Consider the following 17621-nt stretch of genomic DNA (forward strand, 5'->3'; position numbering starts at 1 on the left):
GAGTAGGTACTTCTTGACGGGGTAATACGCCGCCCTCGCAACTCCGCAGAGCCCGACAACGCGCTTCATGCAGAGGTATCCCTCCTCGGCCCAGTCCATGCCCTCCACCGCGACGATCGTCTCGAAAGCCAAACAACTGCCGCAGCTGGAGGATCACATACACTTCATAAGTTTTTCCTGGGGGTTGGGGGAGGGGGGAACACCCCCCCCCCCCCCCCCCCCCCCCCCCCCCCCCCGGCATACATGTACCTCCGCCTCTGCGCAACAGCATCCCCTTCACATGACACCGACGTCGTGAGCATATATTAGTCATGTCCATCGAGTGTCCGACGACCAACGCCATCCTCCGATTTGTCGTCGGTGCCACTTTGAGGAAGAATATTTCTTACCTAAGATATTTGCTGCGGGCTTTCTTGGTCATGATTTTTTTTGGGAGGACCTACGCTTCACGTGCCTGATTTTGTGTGTGTATATCAGTCACTTTCTTTTCTACCCGTGAGATTTTAATCTAATGGATACATTCCAGCCATGTTTTTTGTTCTGTACACCCTAAAAGGAAAACAATTTAATCAAACGATGAAAAAATTGCACACATGTTAGGTATAACTTGCACTATTCCACAATATGCAAGCACAAGCATATAATGGTGTAACTTTTTAGATAATATGATTTGCACACATATTGCGTCGAACATCCAAGCATACGACCATGCTATAGCTCAAGAAACACAATCTAAAAATATTATTGCAAATAGTAAACAATCCAAATCTATAGGGTGTGCTTGGCACTTCTGAGGAAAAAAGGAGATGGTAAGCATGCATATGCGTCCATGCTACCTCTATGGATAGCTACACATGCAACTTGTGGCGAGGGACTATATCACTTTAAATCATGCATCACGGAGCCGATTTGTGGACGACACGACCTCTATAGCTTCCCCAAGAGGCCATGCGGCTTCGATGAAGTATTCCCCGTACTTCACCTTCTCTGCCACTGTGATCTCTTTTGTCGGCTCCAAACCTACATATACCTTATCATATCAGCTAAACCAAGTCTAGTTGATTGGCCTCACATTGCCATAAAACACCAACGGCTGTACCAAAATCCATTCATCGATCAACGAAAACTAAACAGTGAAGACTAATATATATTTGCAGCTGCTTACCGAATCCATCCACGAGCAAGGAGTACTGGTAGATGAGATCCATGCAAATGTAGGGCGTGTCAATGGCTCGGACCCTTGGGTGCGCATCCTTCGCTTCCTTGAAGCTCAGCGGGCAAATCTTCTCTGCCGCAGCCCTCCAAGCCGCAGGGGTGGTCTTTGCACTGCTAGCCTCGCTGTCGATCAAGCCAACCTGTTGGCCACACACACACACACACACAGTTCATCAGTTCTTGTAGCCAACACTAATTCACATGCATCTAGATTAATTAATTGGTCAGTAGCTCCCTGTAACCTGTGATGCCGTGTAGTAGAAGCTGGTGGTGATGTAGAGGTCGGACAGGCCAGCTCCACCGCCGCCACTCCACACGCCGTTGAAGGTGCAGTTCTTTGTTTCACAGGGTGCATTCAACTTCAGTGCTTTGGTGATGTCCTCTCTGCACTTGTCATATGCTGCTCCTTGTGGTGGAGCTATCACTACAACAAAAACACCACGTATGGTCGCTTTTCCTGGGTCGCTTTTTTATTCGTCTCTACGCCCATGAACACTAGCGATCTAAAGACGCTTTTTGAGACGTTTATAGAGCGCCACAAACTTCTGATCGTAATTAGCCTTCAAAACTTAAGTATTTAATTTTAATTAACTTAGAGACGATTTGTGAGACGTTTTTAATGTGCAACTCTATTCTCAGAGACGATTTGTGAGACGTTAATGTGCGACTCTATTCTAAGAGACGATTTATGAGATGTTTTGATGTGTGACTCTATTCTATCTTAGACTTAAGAAAAGAGGTAAATACACCTCGAGTCTTATAACTTGCGCACGGCGGTCAATTTGATGCATAAACTTGCAAAATACATGCTTTTGATCGTCTAAGTTGTCATTCTGTTCATACACAGTGATTTCTACCGTATGCGGTTGTATCCCATGCACGTGTGGCGTGCCAACGTGACGGGGGCCACTGTTAGTGGTTGGGGCGGTGGGTAGCCCTAGTGCACTGTCTTTTCTTCAGAAAATACCATTGCATATTATTTAGTTACGCAGAAAAACTTCAAATAAAATGAAAAATGCTAGAGCGGCTGATTGGAAATTGAACACTAAGCTTCTGCGATTCGGCTCGCATACACAGCGACTAGATCAGCTGACGTTTGACGTTTATTGAGCACAATTAGCTTTATATAAGATGGATAATATGAATTAAAATAGAAATCAAAACGGAAAAAGGGGTGTGCAAAAATAGGGAAGCCCCGGTTCGAACCTATTGCATCGTAAGCTCGTTGCATGTGTGAGCGCCAACCATTCGGCCACAATGACACTTCTATAATAATAATAATAATAATAATAATAATAATAATAATAATAATAATAATAATAAAGTGACGTGTGTTTCTCCGAATTTTTGGTCTATCCATCGTATAGGATTATTTTTGTCCCTTGCGAGAAGCCGCTAAAATCATATGCGTCCAAGCTGATAAAGAAAGTTCTACTTAGCAACTCAAAATAAAACTGTAGATTCTTCGAAATCACTAATTAAGGAGTACTCCTTTCAAAGATCACTCCCGCCTCTCCAGATTGCGACAAGTGGTGCATAACCTCTGAGTTTTCCATTTTTTCGTAGACCCGTTTATTCAAAATGTTTTATCTTTCAAACTGTGCATCCAAATCTCGAACCGTTTACATCGTTGAATTTCTCACGTCGAGATCTTTAAAACTAGACCCCATGTTGAAAGGTTTTGACGAACATTTTTTTCCACAAAAAAACCGGTCGAAAAAACCAGACGAAAAAAACAAACGAAAAAACAAAACAGGAACCACATTTTCCCCATTCCGAAATAGGCATGGCCGCGCCTCTCGCGAAAGTAAAATCGAGCCTCTCGCAGAAGAAAAAAAATAGAAAACTTGTTTTTCCCATTTCCTAGAGGCACGACTGTGCCTCTCTTGAAAGCTACACCATGCCTCTCGCGGAAGCAAAACCATGCCTCTCACGAAAGAAGAAAACAGAAAATGCGTTATTTTTTGTTTTCGAGAGGCACGGCTATGCCTCTCGTGGAAGCAAGACTGTGCCTCTCGCGAAAGAAAAAAAAACAAAAAACAATTTTTTTCCCGTTTCCTCGCGGAAGCAAAACCGTGTCTCTCGCGAAAGAAAAAAAAATATTTTCTTTTTTTTTTCTTCTGCGAGAGGCACGAGTTTGCTTCCGTGAGAGGCACGGCCGTGCCTCTCGAAAACGGAAAAACGCATTTTTTTGCCTTCCGCGAGACGCATGGGTTTGCTTCCACAAGAGGCACGGATTTGTTTCTGCGAGAGGCACGGTCGTGCCTCTTTCGGAAAAGGAAAAACATGCTCCTGGTTCTGTTTTTTTTCCTTTTTTGCACGGAAAAAATTGTCAAGACCTTTCAACATGGCATCTAGTTTTGAATATCTCGATGCGAGAAATTCAACGGTGAAAATGATTCGACATTTGGACGCACATTTTAAGAGATAAAACATTTTGAATATACAGAACTACGAGAAAAGGAAAAAACTCATAAGTTGCGACAAGTGCCGCACTTGCAGTGCACCACTTGTCCCAACCTACGAAGGTGGGACTGATCTTTGGAAGGAGTGCTCCTTAATTAGTGATTTCGAATGCGACAGCTTAATTGTTGCAAACAAAATTATGTTGAAAGATATTTCTATGGAGTGGAAGGAAATCCCTATTTGCCGCTTTGCTGATTCCCACAGAGGCGAGCGACCGAGATGGGCCGGCCCAATTACGAGATAATGCCCATGCTACAGTATTTTGTTTTTGGAACCTTCTAGAGGGTTCCTGGCCGGTTCTGGGAACCTTCTACAAATTTCCTTAACAAGTTTTACTAGTTTTTCAATTTTCTGTTTCTTTTTCCTTTTTTGTTTTTCATGCTTCATGCTTCATTTTTCTCTTTTCGTTTTTCTGTTTCTTTTTCTTTTTATTTATTTTTAATTCCTTTTCATAAGTTTTGTTTTTCCGAATTTTAAATTTTATTTGAAATAATTTCTTTCTATATTTTCAAAAGAAATCATTTTTAAAAAATGTTCACTATTTAAAAAAAATCTGTATTTCTTTTTATTGTCGAGGTTCCTCGTCCCTATGGAGTGGACGCACCCTGTAAGGATTGATCATCAATGCTCGTGGGTTTTCTATACAGGAAAGAGACTAAGAAGACGTCTCTTGACCTCACCGTCCAAATGTTGCACTGTTGGTTTTTTATGTAAGAAAACAACTTATATTCTAGATTCTATGTGGAGAAATCAACTAGATTTTTCTAATTTTGAATAATTTTAAATTAAAAACTACTAAAATGGAAATATAGTGAAGAATTAATGTACATAATTTTTTGGACAAAAAAAACTAAATTTAGTTTGAATTTGAATAATTTTAAATTAGGAAACATAGATACAAAAATATAGTGTAGAATGAATGTATGTAAATTCGTTTGGAAAAATCAATGAATTTTTTGTTTGAATTCCAATAATTTTAAGTTTGAAAATCTTGAGAAAAGAAAATATAGGTCAGAATGAATGGACATAAATTTCTCGAACAAATCAACTAATTTTTGTTTGAATTCAAATAATTTTTAAATTTAAATCTAGATAAAAGGAATTATAGTGCACAATCAATGTACATGTTTTTGGAGAAATCATCAAATATATTTTTTAATTCAAATCATTTTTAATTTTAAAATTTAGAGAAAAGAAAATATAGGTCTAAATGAATGTAAGTAAATTTTTCTGACAAAGCAAGTAAATTTTGTTCGAATTGGAATAATCAAGATGAAATAAAATATATAGTTCATAGTGAATGTACGTAAATTTGTTTCGGACAAATCAATGATTTTTTTAATACGAATAATTTTAAATTTGAAAATCGAGATAAAAGTAAATATAGGTCAAAATGAATGTATGTAAATTTGTGAAATCATAAAAATTCAAAAGAAACCAGGGGTATTTAGTGAAATCAATGAATTGTTAAACTACATGTTTTTATACTCTTATGATCATTGGATTTTCTTCAAAACGAAGGTCTTCGGCATCCCTATTTGGGGGAAAATCAGGCAAAAACCAATATTACGGCATCTCCAACACTGTGCCGTAAAACGCCAACAAATGTTTAGATGATTTTTGCGACCCAACATGGTACCCAAAATGTTCACGCATCCGAAATCCTGCAAACCGGAAGCAAATTTAGGGGAGGTTGTGTGCGTTTAGACTCAGGCCATGATGGGCAAGTCTGGCCTCAGCGGAGGCCGTGGTGTCGGACAAGGAGTACCTGGAGTTCCTCCTCGAGCGGTCCCTCCATGACCGTGATCCGGCATCTCCCTCGCGGCTTTGCCACCATGTCATGGAGGAGCCGACGTTGCCGCCTCACCGTCGTGTGAAGTAGGAGTCCCCCTTGCAACCACGACTTCTGAATTGGATGCCTCGTCAAGGAGAAAGTCAAGAAGGAGCACCCCCTCCCTGCCATGCAACACGTTCGGCCATTTCGGCTGGTCGGTGTTACCGCCACGCTGCAGCTAGCGTGACAAGGCCGTGAAGGAGGAGGATCCCTCCCGGGCGCCTCTTGCATTATCTCGGGAGCGGTGGCGACACATCACCGCGTAGCACCCTGACGGAGTCCGAGAGGGCGGCATGGGAGGAGGAGCAATGCAACGCGCAGCGCTAGGCCATGTTCGTCACATTAGACGCCGCGCCGGAGTGGGTCCGCAACGACCCAATCTTGCATCGAGAGGCCTGGGCCCTCAACCGATCCAGGACCCATGCAACATCCAAGAAAGCAAAAAAGAACGCCAGCGAGAGCAGGCCCAAGGTGTAAGCCATGAGAGACTGTCATCCAAACATAGCGAAGCATGTGCTTGACAGTAGATCAGTGTGAATCGCGAGATTAGTGGAGGTACTGACAAACATGATTAACTGCAAAGGAGCATCGGCCACCGCTGGTTCGACGACATCGCCGAGGGATTAGGGATGTAGTGAGGACCCCCCTCCCCCCCTCCCCCCCACCCATTGGTGAAGAAGGCATGCGGCGGCGAGCACGCCGATACTGAAGGATGCCGTTACCTATATATTTATAAGATGAAATCATGTACAAATACAAGGTTTACAAGGTATACGAGAAGTTATAAACTAATACAAATACGAAGTCTTAACAATCAAGATTGGCCTGGAGGATTCACTGCTTGTCCTCGCCCGGTTTATGTAAATGTATCGTACTTTTATTTATTCGGTTTGCATGAAACTCATTTGGTTTACGTAAAATTCCTCCGTTTGGTTCATTTTTATGTTTGAAATGCATGCAGGCGTTTCGGGTATAGTAACGAATGGCCGGCTCCCGTATGTGTGTTTGCAGACGCGTCCGTGGACAGATAGTGACATCATTGATCTACCACTGGCTTTATATTTTTTATTAAAACTACGTGCATATTACTTCTTACACGTATATTACCCCATAAAGTTTGATCTTGTTTGGAAAAAGAACTAAGAATGCAGATTTATCCGGTAAAAATAAACATAAAAATATATTTATCCATATATGGGGTACTTGGCGATCCCAAACTATTTGCACTTACAACCAAATCTGAGGTTCCCAGATTATTTTTGCTTAATTTTTTTGGCGCGTTCTTTACCGCGCAAAGATTTCCCGCGTCTCATTTTTTTTATCTCCATATATGTGTCCGGATAATTTTACTCGCCACCATCTCCCCCACCTCCCCATTTATCCAACTTCCCGATTCCAATCTACGCCGGCATCACCACCATGCGCGCTGCCCATCCCCGCACCCCGCGCGCCGCCCATTCCCGCACCCCGCACAGTGTAAGCCTCGCCCTCACGGGGTGCCCTCCGCCCCTTGCTCCGCCCACCGGGGACTCTCGTTTTCCTCCATCGGCAAGCTCTCTAGTTGGAGCCGTCAACGCCGTCGTCCTCACCGTCACGAAGCCATGCTCCTCCCGACATCGTCCTCGCGGTCACGAAGCCGCAACCACGCAGGTCTCGTTCTTCACCCGAAGCTCCGCCGCACGTTCCGTCGGTACAACACCACGCAAGCAGGTCTTGTCTCCATCCAGCATCTTCAGCCTCAACCACGTCAAGCAGGTGATCCTTGATTCCCATAGCCCCTACAGTTTTATCATCAAATCAACCAAACTGGCCTCCTTCATTTATGCACCTAAAGTCTGAATGATCTTCTCCTTCGTCTCCTTACTTCCTTCCTGTAGGCAATGCACTCTAAGTGTTCGGTGAATTGTTTGCTTGCCTAGAATTCTATTCTGACATATGTGAGCAACTGTTTGGTCCAATCTAATTTTACATGGAAAAACTCAACAGTAGTAGAATTGATCTTAGATAGTCTGACGGAGGAAGGAGAGGGTGGAGGCGGCGGTGGTTTCGACCCGTGGTCTGACTCGACGAGGGAGGCGGCAGATCGATTCAGTCGAAGTGGTTGTCAGAGGTGCTGGGTGGTAGGAGCACCAGCCGACAGCGCTGGTGAACGATGATGGGGCCTCCTGACGAGGACGACGAGGTTGCTATTGACAACTGCAACGAGAGCTCGAAAGATCCGTCATCGGCGTTGTTCTTCCGCTTGAGGCAGTCATCGTCCACGTGGCCTCCTCGCCACCACTGGTGGACGCCGGTGAGGCCAGTCTTCCCTCCATGCACAGATACTCCCTCGCTCCCCTCGGCGCTGTCTCCCTTACCCTATCTCTCTTCCTGAACCTCTCTCAATTGTACACAAAGAGAGCCATGGTGGCAGCACAACAAAGTACAAAATTGGAGGCTAAATATAGGCAGATTTGTCCAATTCTCAGACTAGATTTAATGAATGAAGCTGCAGTTGATTACTTATCTGGGCACTATCAAATAGAACACGATGTGATGAATGAAATCTCTTTGCTGATAAGCTAATTACACTGGTTAGTTATTACACGTTAGGCTCAGGCTCGCTTCTCTCAGTTTCCTATCTAGATCTTAATTTGTGGAGTAAGGCTACTATCTGTGCTGCTGGCAGATGTGTGTGTGATGCTGGATGTATCTGTTCGGTGTTGTTGTCTTCTGCTGGTTCTGCTGCGGCTGCGATGTTCTACTAACTGCTGATGGTTATTTGTGAAATTGAAAACTCCATTTATCACAAGTTTACGCTTGCTTGCGTCTATTTTGTCAGTTCTTGATTCCTTGTATATATCCATTTGTTGCCGGAGAACATGGCAAGATTTCTCCTGTTTGCTTCGCATTTATTGATCGATCTGCAAGATGTGTCATAGCCTCATAGGTGAACGAGGAACACACGGTTGGAGAATATGACATGGAGGATCTGGAACCTCACAAGGAAGAAGGAGGTGAGCTCTTTCTCTTGTATTGTAACCTCCTCGTGTGAGATTCTATTAGGTTAGGTTTCTGTAAATTATGTACATGCTTGTAACTTCATCAACGCACAGGAAAGATTTCAAGCCAATGAGTTGTGGCTGGTTCTTTTCAAATTGCCATGATTTTAACCAAAAAATTAGTGTAGATTCTAATTTGTGTGGTAAGGGCATGACATTTTTTGTTTTACATGTTTATTTATAGCTTACATCTCTTATTGCAATTTGCAGGATGAGAATCGGGGCATGGATCTGTACTATGCCATATGGATTTATGATCTTATTCATGGAAACAGTGCAAAATAGCGAGTCGGTTATTATTTTGTCCCACTAAAGCTCCACGTGTTCCTGATTGCTTGGGATATGAGTTTCAGACTCTGTAGAAGAAATATGAAAGAGAATTAGGCTCGACTAGATATACATATTATACTCCTTGCATTGCCTTTCATTAAACAATTATTTATACGACATTGTGATGGGGTCAGGGAAATATTGAGGTCGCCAAATCATGATGTGCAGCGCTGAACTAATTCAATGCGAAGGGATTTGAGAGATGATGTCAGCGTCGCAGTGTCTGATCTGATCTCCAACAATCTACTGCTTATTTCTTCACCTGGTGCTTCTTTTTCTTGGTAGCTAATGGTATTGGTTGTTCCAATATTCTTAACTAAGCCTAACCACACCTTCTGTCTATACCATTGCCTCTTGTTGGTTCTTTCTCTAGAAATCTTAATTTCCAGATTACAATTAGAATGTGCGAAAATTACTGCCCTTGTTGGTTAGGATTCCTTGTTACGGACCTCCATTTCTTAATTAAGAGTAATTTTATCTTATTCTGTTATTTGAAGTGTAATATTGTGTTTCTTTCCTTCATAAAAAATTAGTATTGGATTGAACATGACTGCAAAGATTATTGTGTTTTCCAATGCATGAAAATTTGACGGAGATCAATTACCACTGTGTCTGAGCAAAAGAATTTTCAGTCCTTCCACCAAATACATGTGGTTGTTAACAGGTAGCATGGCAGCCATGCAACATTTGTCCGGGACTTCAAATTCTACAAGAAAGGTGAATGGTTTATTTTGAGTGATTGAGACATGCAATTAGAGACAAAAAGATCATATACTATACTGCATGGTGTACTAATATGCAGAGACGTACCATGCATGTTTTTGTTTATAGAGATGCAATGTACCATGGAGTATGTGTTTATCCTTCTACTGATTGCATATATCCATCCATCAGCTAACAGTCCAATTACCAGTTATTTATTTATTTTGACAAAGTGGTCAGTTGAGTCTCTGTGTTGCTTTTGCACAACTCTGTCCTATTACTTCAGTTACCAATTTGCACGTACCAATACTTTATATTCCTGTACTTTGAGTATGATGGAATAACACCATGTAGTACAAGTAGGAAATTGGTTGGGGCGTTTACTGCTTTTCTTCCAGTATTGAGTACCAAACATATTCAATGCATGCTAGCCTAATTTTGTACATTTTTCTAATCTAGAACCTCATATTTCTTTGTCACTGTACTGGAACTATACAAGGCTTCAACAGTCAGTGTATCAGAACATGAATTAATCCTAGACAACATATGCTATTGGTCTGGCAGCTTATTCTCAAGTTATGTCTAATTATGTGCTTTGATAATTTCAGATGGACTATGTCCTTAAGTTTCCCTTCTGTACCATGCTGGAAACGTCTAGACCACAAGAGGAATGTCAAATATTTTGATGCTAGAGGTTCTCACATCCTGAAGACAAAATACTTGTAAGATTCTTATTCTGTAAAAAGAGCTGTATTTCAAATCATTTTAATTAGATATCATACTAAAGTTTCAAAAAAATACTGAATTGAGCCATATGGTAACAACCCTTTTGCTTTGACTATTGAAGATTTCACATTTTCTCAATCTATCTATCAGGGTGAACTCTTGCATCTTCATAGGTCTGGGTATTCTGTTGTCTGGTCATGCAAACTTCCTTTGTCCTATAAGATTTAAGAAAAAATTGTTGCAACGAGTGGGTGAAAGAAAATAGGTTGGACCAGCTACAATTTGCATGGCAACAGCCCCCCCCCCCCCCAAATTTTTGATGCTTGCATATGTTGGGCCAAAAATGGTGTGCTCAGAACCATTGTTGATGACTTCTTCAATGTTGGAAGATCAAAAGAACTACAAAACCCCATAGCATTGGTTGAGAAGTACAGTCCTTCAACTTGACGTCTTCTGTCCGCTCTTTCTCAATTCGTGTGTCTTGCACATTGCTAATGAGTCATGTTTCTTGTTTTGACAATGGTAGATTGCTATCATAGAACACCCCTTAAAAAACCTACTAATGTTTGCATGTGCAATATAGTATGGGCAAAATTCATGAAAAATTAGTCTGTCTGTATTAAGTGCAAATTGCAAACATACATATGTCCGAAAAAATTAAGTGCAATTTTCTTTTTGTATATAATGGTGAACTGGTGGTGTATGATTGACACACACCACGAATCAAGCATGCATGTATGTATGTGTATACATCAGTTGAGAATGAAGAGAATTAAGGAATCAGAAGGGGCGTCTACCTACCTGGCATCGCCGAGCTTCCTCTCAGGAGGCCCGCAATGGCGGCCCCAACCACTAGTGGTTGATAAGGTGTGTCCGTTGTGCATAAGTTTCTATTGGGTATGTCATTGCATGGCCTCTATCACACGTAAGTACACTTCCATACAATCATCGATTATGCTCCAATGTACATACTTAAGGTTTATTATTTATGAAGAATCAATGTGCTTTTTAGGTCAAAAACATTCCCGAGCACTCCTTCACAACCACAAAACAAGCCACCAAACACTGGTACATCTCTTACAATTTCATCAAGTACATTTCTTCACACACTACTCTGAAAGCTTACGTTCCAAATTTTTCTCTGTTATCTTCCTTTTTCAGGATAGCTCAAGATTAGAAAAGGAGTGCATTGTAGGAGCGAGGAGCAACTACACAGCAATTAGTTTTTGAATGGACAAATATTATGTATTTTGTAAAGGATTTACCTTCATAGGAAAACTTCGTTCTGGTTGTAAGATCTTTTCTTAATTATTTGCATCTTTCATATGAATATCTGATTTGATTCAATTCTGAACTCAAGGTGTTTGTTCCTAATTGAAATTGTGCGAATGAGATGCTTGTGATAATTGGTGATATGGGAGGATCCCTTTATATAATATTTGTTGCCTATGAATGTGAATCGTGATATGAGTGGATGCCTTTATATGACAATATATGTTGATCATTCTAAACAAGCATGTGTTGTGATGAAGTAACTGCATTTGAAATGATGAAATACAAATTGAAAATAAATCAAATAAATTTTAAAGTTCAGTATACTTAGAGACGAATATAACATCTCTAAATAGCATGTATACGAAAGGAGTTAGTGCCCATGATGAATGAACCGGCTCTATGAGTAGAGACGTGATAAACACATCTAACAGAACGACTCTACATATCTAGATACGCTTTTGAACGTCCCAATATAGCGTCTCATACCTAGATACGCTTTTGAATGTCCCAATATAGCGTCTCATTTGTATTGACGCTTTTGAACATCCTAATATAGCGCCTCATATCTAGGGACGCTTTTGAACATCCCAATATAGCATCTCATGCCATGTATAGACGCTTAGCTAACGTGTCTACACGATTTGAGACGGTCCGTGGGGAGACGCTCCAAAGACGCTTTACTAAGTCGACTCTATGGTTGCCTAGAGATGAAATAACACATCTCTAGTTGTGGAATATGATGTCTCTACAGACAGTTTTTCTTGTAGTGTATATAGCGTCGTATTGCTCTCCATTGTAAGTGTATTTACCTTCATTCAAGGATAAATATGCATTAGACTGAGATTTCCTTGATTATGTACTTACTCAACCAAAGGAGGAAGGTGACCATGTACCGTTGAATCCGCGCAGCATGCAATAGTTGAATGGCCCATTACTTGCCTTGAAGATCTCTACTCGAGAAGCCAATGCGCCGTAGTGCAAGTAGCTGAAATGGAAACATCCTCAGATTTCATAGTAGCTAAAAAATTTAGAGGCAATCTAGTATCTCAAAGTAATAAATTAATGCAAACAAAGTACTACATATGAGTAGATTCCGGGACGAAGCCAAAGAAGTCTGATGTCGGTATATATATGATAGTGGGGTCATCTTCTATAAGTGAAGAGTGGTTAGTGCTAAGCCAGAGAAAGATTTTCTAATTTCACTGGGGCCAACCGACCCCAACCTACAAGGCAACTCCGTCCCTGAGTAAATTGTATCATTAGATAACATTTGATTCCTAAACAGAAGAGAAACATACATACATACAGGGGGAGGGAGCTCCTTGCAAGACATCATGACATTTGGATGCTCTATCGTTACACGCTTACCACCACGCACAGAGTATGGCTTTCACATTGATCGCCAAAAAAAAGAGGCTTTGTTGACTTACACCCTAATTTTAATATGCTACTCTATTTCCTATTTCCTATTTTGTATTTATACAGAGAAGTAGAAAACTCTATTTACCTAATATATTTCTAATCTTCCCATTATCTATAATATTTTTGTTTTTGTATCCACCTGGATGCCTTGCACGCGTGCAAAACCACCACAACACAATCCAAAACTATTTTGCTCTGATGAGACTTAGTATTGCGGAGCCAGATCGGCATTGCGATGGATTGTTATAATTTAGATCTCCCAACAAGCTTTCTCTATTTTAAAATAGTTTCTTTTATCATTTATGCCACTAGTTGTGTTTCACTACTTAGTTTTGCCACTAGGAGTTTCAAGTGCTAAAAAATACCATCACTCCGTTAGGTGCATGCTCAAAAATGTCACTAGACATCATTACTGTCAGCTCAAAACCCGCTTACTATGATATATGACCAAAATACGCATGGACTAACATGTCTGCCCTCCCTCTATCTCACTACGACAAAGTGTGAGTCCCACTGGAGCCCCAACAACGTTCTTATTTTCTTCTAAAATAATTCGCTTCTTACTCCTGACAAGTGAGGCTCACACTTATCATTGTGAGGTAGAGAGAACTGACATGTGGGTCTAAGGTTATTCTAGTCATATAACATGGTCAACAGGTTTGACCTAACAATAACGATGTTGAATGGCATTTTTGAGTAAACATCTAATGGGACGATGCAATTTTGAGGTGTCTAATAGCATTTTTTGGGAAGCATCTCATGAAATGATGGCATTTTTGAGCAGTTGTAAGTTCTAATGGTAAGACAAAGTGGTAGGACACAACTAGTGGCATAAATCATAAAAGAACCCTTTAAAATAAGATTATCACAACATGGTTCTATTTGAACGGAGGATCCATCTTGTATGATTCGAGAGCTTAGGTATCAACAAATGAACTTTTTTTCCGTGTATTCTTCACATACCCCTTGTTCCACTGGTATGCATTACATAATATTAGTTCCGAGTCCAAATTTCTTTACTATTGTACTAATATGTAACTATGTATCATTGTTAGTTATGTCATACAACTATAACCTGTTCTATATTTTGCTGCAGAAAGATTAATAGTTGGTTTTACATGATTTATTTCTAACCGATTCTATTAACCTAGAAGCATGTCCAAAAATAACAGGTGTATATGTGCCTGCAGTACCTGTTTAGTTCAAAATTTACCACCGATCAAGACATTAATTAGGGAAACTATGTACCACAGGGCCTTGTAGCATTGCAATAATTAAGATCCATGTAAGTAAAAGAACAGAGGAGCTTAATTAGGGAAGCTATATGTACCATAGGGCCTTGTAGAATTGCAGTAATTAAGACCGATGTAAGTAAAAAAACAAAGGAGCTATAGGGTCCAACCTGTAAGCATAGACATTGTAGTCTCTTCCTTTGAGATACTCTTTGGTGACGTACGGTTCCTTCCCGTCAGACACTACGGGAGCGGCAGCAGCAGCAGCTGAAGAGATGGCATATGTCATCTGCACGGACCCACCTCCAAGGTCTATCACACCTACTGTCTTGACGTAGTCTCCTCCCAGTTTACCCAACAAATAATTTAGAGCAACCTACGCGCAATATTTGTGTAACATCGGTAAATACGGAGTATGCATTTATATGTAATGTATATATGCAGATAGATGAAGTAATTAAGGCCATGTGCAGCAGCAGTAGTAGCAGCAGCAGCAACACTAACATCAGCAACAAGATCAGTAGTACTATTAGCAGCAGCAACAACAGTAGCAGTAGTAGCATATACCCATATGTAAGATCCTTCCTGAGATCCCTCGATAACATTGATCCAACTAGGATTGTATTGAAATTTGCTCTTGCTGTGGATAACATCCCTGACCTGTAATTTAGGAATAGGTTCAACAAGTCAGATCTTCAATCTTAGCATCCACCGAAACAAGAAGAGAATATACTTTTCTATGTGCATAGCTCCGTCAAAAAAAAAAAAAATACACGCTCAACCCAAGGCCTCTCATAGTGGTTAGTATCATATACTAGTATTTTAGTGATGATTTTCTTTTTCGCAAAAAAGTGTATGATTTTCTTGACATTGTTTGTTTTGAGGTTGCTTACCACACACACCATGTGGCGTGCATGATTTCCATTGCATAGTAATATCATAGTCTAGTCTAGTATTATAATGCCACTTTATTTCTTGTTTTTAGAATTTCGGTGTGAAGTTGCGTACAGATTTATTTGTTGTTATTTCTTCTTATTCTATGCCCTATATCATAGTATCGTTAATTATAGTAACACATCATCTTTGTCTTGAGTGGCACTGCATGCCATTCTTATGATACTTGTGTCGGGAGAAGTCTAAGAGATGAAAAATACCGCTTCAAGAATTTGCTCTGCCTTGTCATCTCCGATAAGCCTGAGTCCGGCCGTGGCCTGCACATCCGAATGGTAATTTTAGTCAAGATTTTTGTTCAGATCTGAATTTCGGTTTTGTTGGTCGCTAGTGATTTTCATTCTCATCTGTATTACTAGTTAATTACGAACGAACCCCTAGTTTAACGGGTGTTTTTCCCATGAGCCACCGAGGCACAGTGCTCTTGGCCTTGTCAAGCAGAGGTATGATAGACTTGGCCGCTTCTTGTGGCCGTCCGGCATATGAACTCAGTCCTGGTTCCCACTGCACGCACCAACAGATTAAAAGGGGTGAGAAAGAAACAAGAACATAGATGTGAACAAAGATGTTAAATCAACTCTGGGAGAGTTGTCATATGTGTGATCACCATCCGTCGTATGGAGTGTGCTCCATATGAATACGAAGGCTATTGGGTTTGTGCGCAAACTCAAAGTCTTTGTATTTTGCTTTCATAATTGTGAAACCCACTTGTCAATAGGACATCTTTTTTCCAATCATCTTGCCATTCTACGGAAGGTGGGGACCACATGAAGTTTTCTTCGTGCCACATGTAATTTACACGCTGCTATTATAAGGAATGCGGTCCAAAAAGAAACCTCGGGTCGCCATATATGGAGGCTAGAAACCCATATAAAAAGGGCACTCAATAAACTATGGTGATCTTGTCAGGTATGACGACTCCGCTAGAGTGTCATTTTTAGCAAAATTGCAGTAATAATGGTTATTACGGTGATCGAACCGATATAGCGACTCTGCTAGAGTTTGCTCTTACGTGGTTGGCATGTCATATATACCTTGGCATAGACCTCGATGTCGTCACCGATCTCGACGAGGTCCATCTTCTTGTCAAACTGGAAGACATGGACACGTGTGCCCGTGCTACCGGCGTCGAAGATCACAGCGTACTTCCCTGGGGCTGCCACCAGCTTGGGCTCCTCGAGAATGACGCCGGCCTTCCGTCCGAGCACCGCGTCGGAGAGGGCAGAGCTGGCGAACAAGGAGAGCAGGAGGAGGAGGATGATGCCCAAGGCATGAGCCATCGCGAGCTGCTGCTGTGTAGCTACCGCAATTGCTCGACTGGTTGGCTTTTAAAGGGTGAGAGGGAAGGAGGGGCCAGGACTTTTTCGTGAGCGTCCCCGGGATTTGGTTGGCCGTGCGGCTGAGGCCCTACTCCGCATCTCAACAGTCCGAAATCGGCTGCCTTCGTATGGAACGTCTACAGTACTCTACGTGATGTATACGGATAGCACTAGCACAACGTGTGTCGTGAAAGGATTTGGATGGGGTTGTTGGATCTGACAGACCTATATGTGGCTGCGCTGGACTCCAAAAGAAGAAAAGATCTGAGGAAATTGCCAAGTTTGCCAATGCTAATAAAGTATTGATCCAAATCAGTTCCTGTCTGGCCCCGCCCGGGGCGTGGACTATCCCCATGCGTTCCATGTTTACATATTCTAGCGAGAGGGACCCTTTGGGCACACTACCGCCTACCGAGCATTCGACACAGACGCATGGATATCCCTCCAAACAAGGGGCCGGTTCTTGCGCCCTCGTCGCTCTCTCGTTGAGATAATGAGACCCGAGCCCAATATTTCTTTCTCCTTTTCTTCAATAGAATCATGATACGAATGACGCCGTTATTTAGTAACATTAGAACATCCATGAGACTAGGAACAGATGCATGCTTCCCCACATCGGTCCTTTTTATGGTTATCCATTGTTGTGTGTTCGCTCGCGAGCTATTTTGTGTTGTTATTTTTATTGTTTTGGTGGGGTGGCTGCGGCGAGAGAGATCCATCGGAAGGGTGTATAGGGAAAAAGGGCAGCGTAGCTATTTTAAACATTCTTCTGGAGGTATCTCCAAACACGAGCAGAACAGCATGTTGAAATATATTGCCCGCCTTCCTCCATTAGTTTGGATTTTTGGATGAGTTGGCTGGATCATGAATTCAATATGGTATCCGAGCCAAGAGGTCTTGAATTCAAGACCCTGTCAACGCAGTATTAAATAAACAATTCTGCGGCCTACATCGATCCCACATGGATTTTTAGATGAGTTGGCTGGAGCATGAATTCAACACAACACAAGAAAGCGTAGACAACACTCCACATGAGAAAAGGGGGGAGGGGAGATACCATCCGCAGATAAAAAACGATGGCGGCAAAACAAAGAACAAAATGAGAATG

General features: G+C 41.5%; 2 protein-coding genes across 2 annotated transcripts; both read right to left on the reverse strand.

Moving 5' to 3' along the window:
• Positions 1 to 445: 445 nt before the first annotated feature.
• LOC123170929 (probable apyrase 3) lies at positions 446 to 1685 on the reverse strand (the record flags this gene model as incomplete). Its single annotated transcript, XM_044588637.1, has 3 exons — positions 446 to 1020; positions 1166 to 1355; positions 1458 to 1685. Coding segments are annotated over 3 exons (549 nt in total), but the record flags the coding sequence as incomplete, so codon positions are not given.
• A 10627-nt stretch (positions 1686 to 12312) lies between these two features.
• LOC123170930 (probable apyrase 3) lies at positions 12313 to 16539 on the reverse strand. The gene is made up of 7 exons (XM_044588639.1): positions 16229 to 16539; positions 15570 to 15698; positions 15398 to 15454; positions 14811 to 14903; positions 14414 to 14619; positions 12483 to 12574; positions 12313 to 12398 (listed from the first exon to the last, which is right to left on the reverse strand). The coding sequence occupies exons 1-7, from the start codon at positions 16472 to 16474 to the stop codon at positions 12313 to 12315; spliced, it is 909 nt and encodes a 302-aa protein (XP_044444574.1). The 5' UTR covers positions 16475 to 16539.
• Between the last annotated feature and the right edge of the window lie 1082 nt (positions 16540 to 17621).

Source organism: Triticum aestivum, chromosome 7D (assembly GCF_018294505.1).
Source record: "Triticum aestivum cultivar Chinese Spring chromosome 7D, IWGSC CS RefSeq v2.1, whole genome shotgun sequence".
In the NCBI taxonomy this organism is placed as follows: domain Eukaryota; kingdom Viridiplantae; phylum Streptophyta; class Magnoliopsida; order Poales; family Poaceae; genus Triticum; species Triticum aestivum.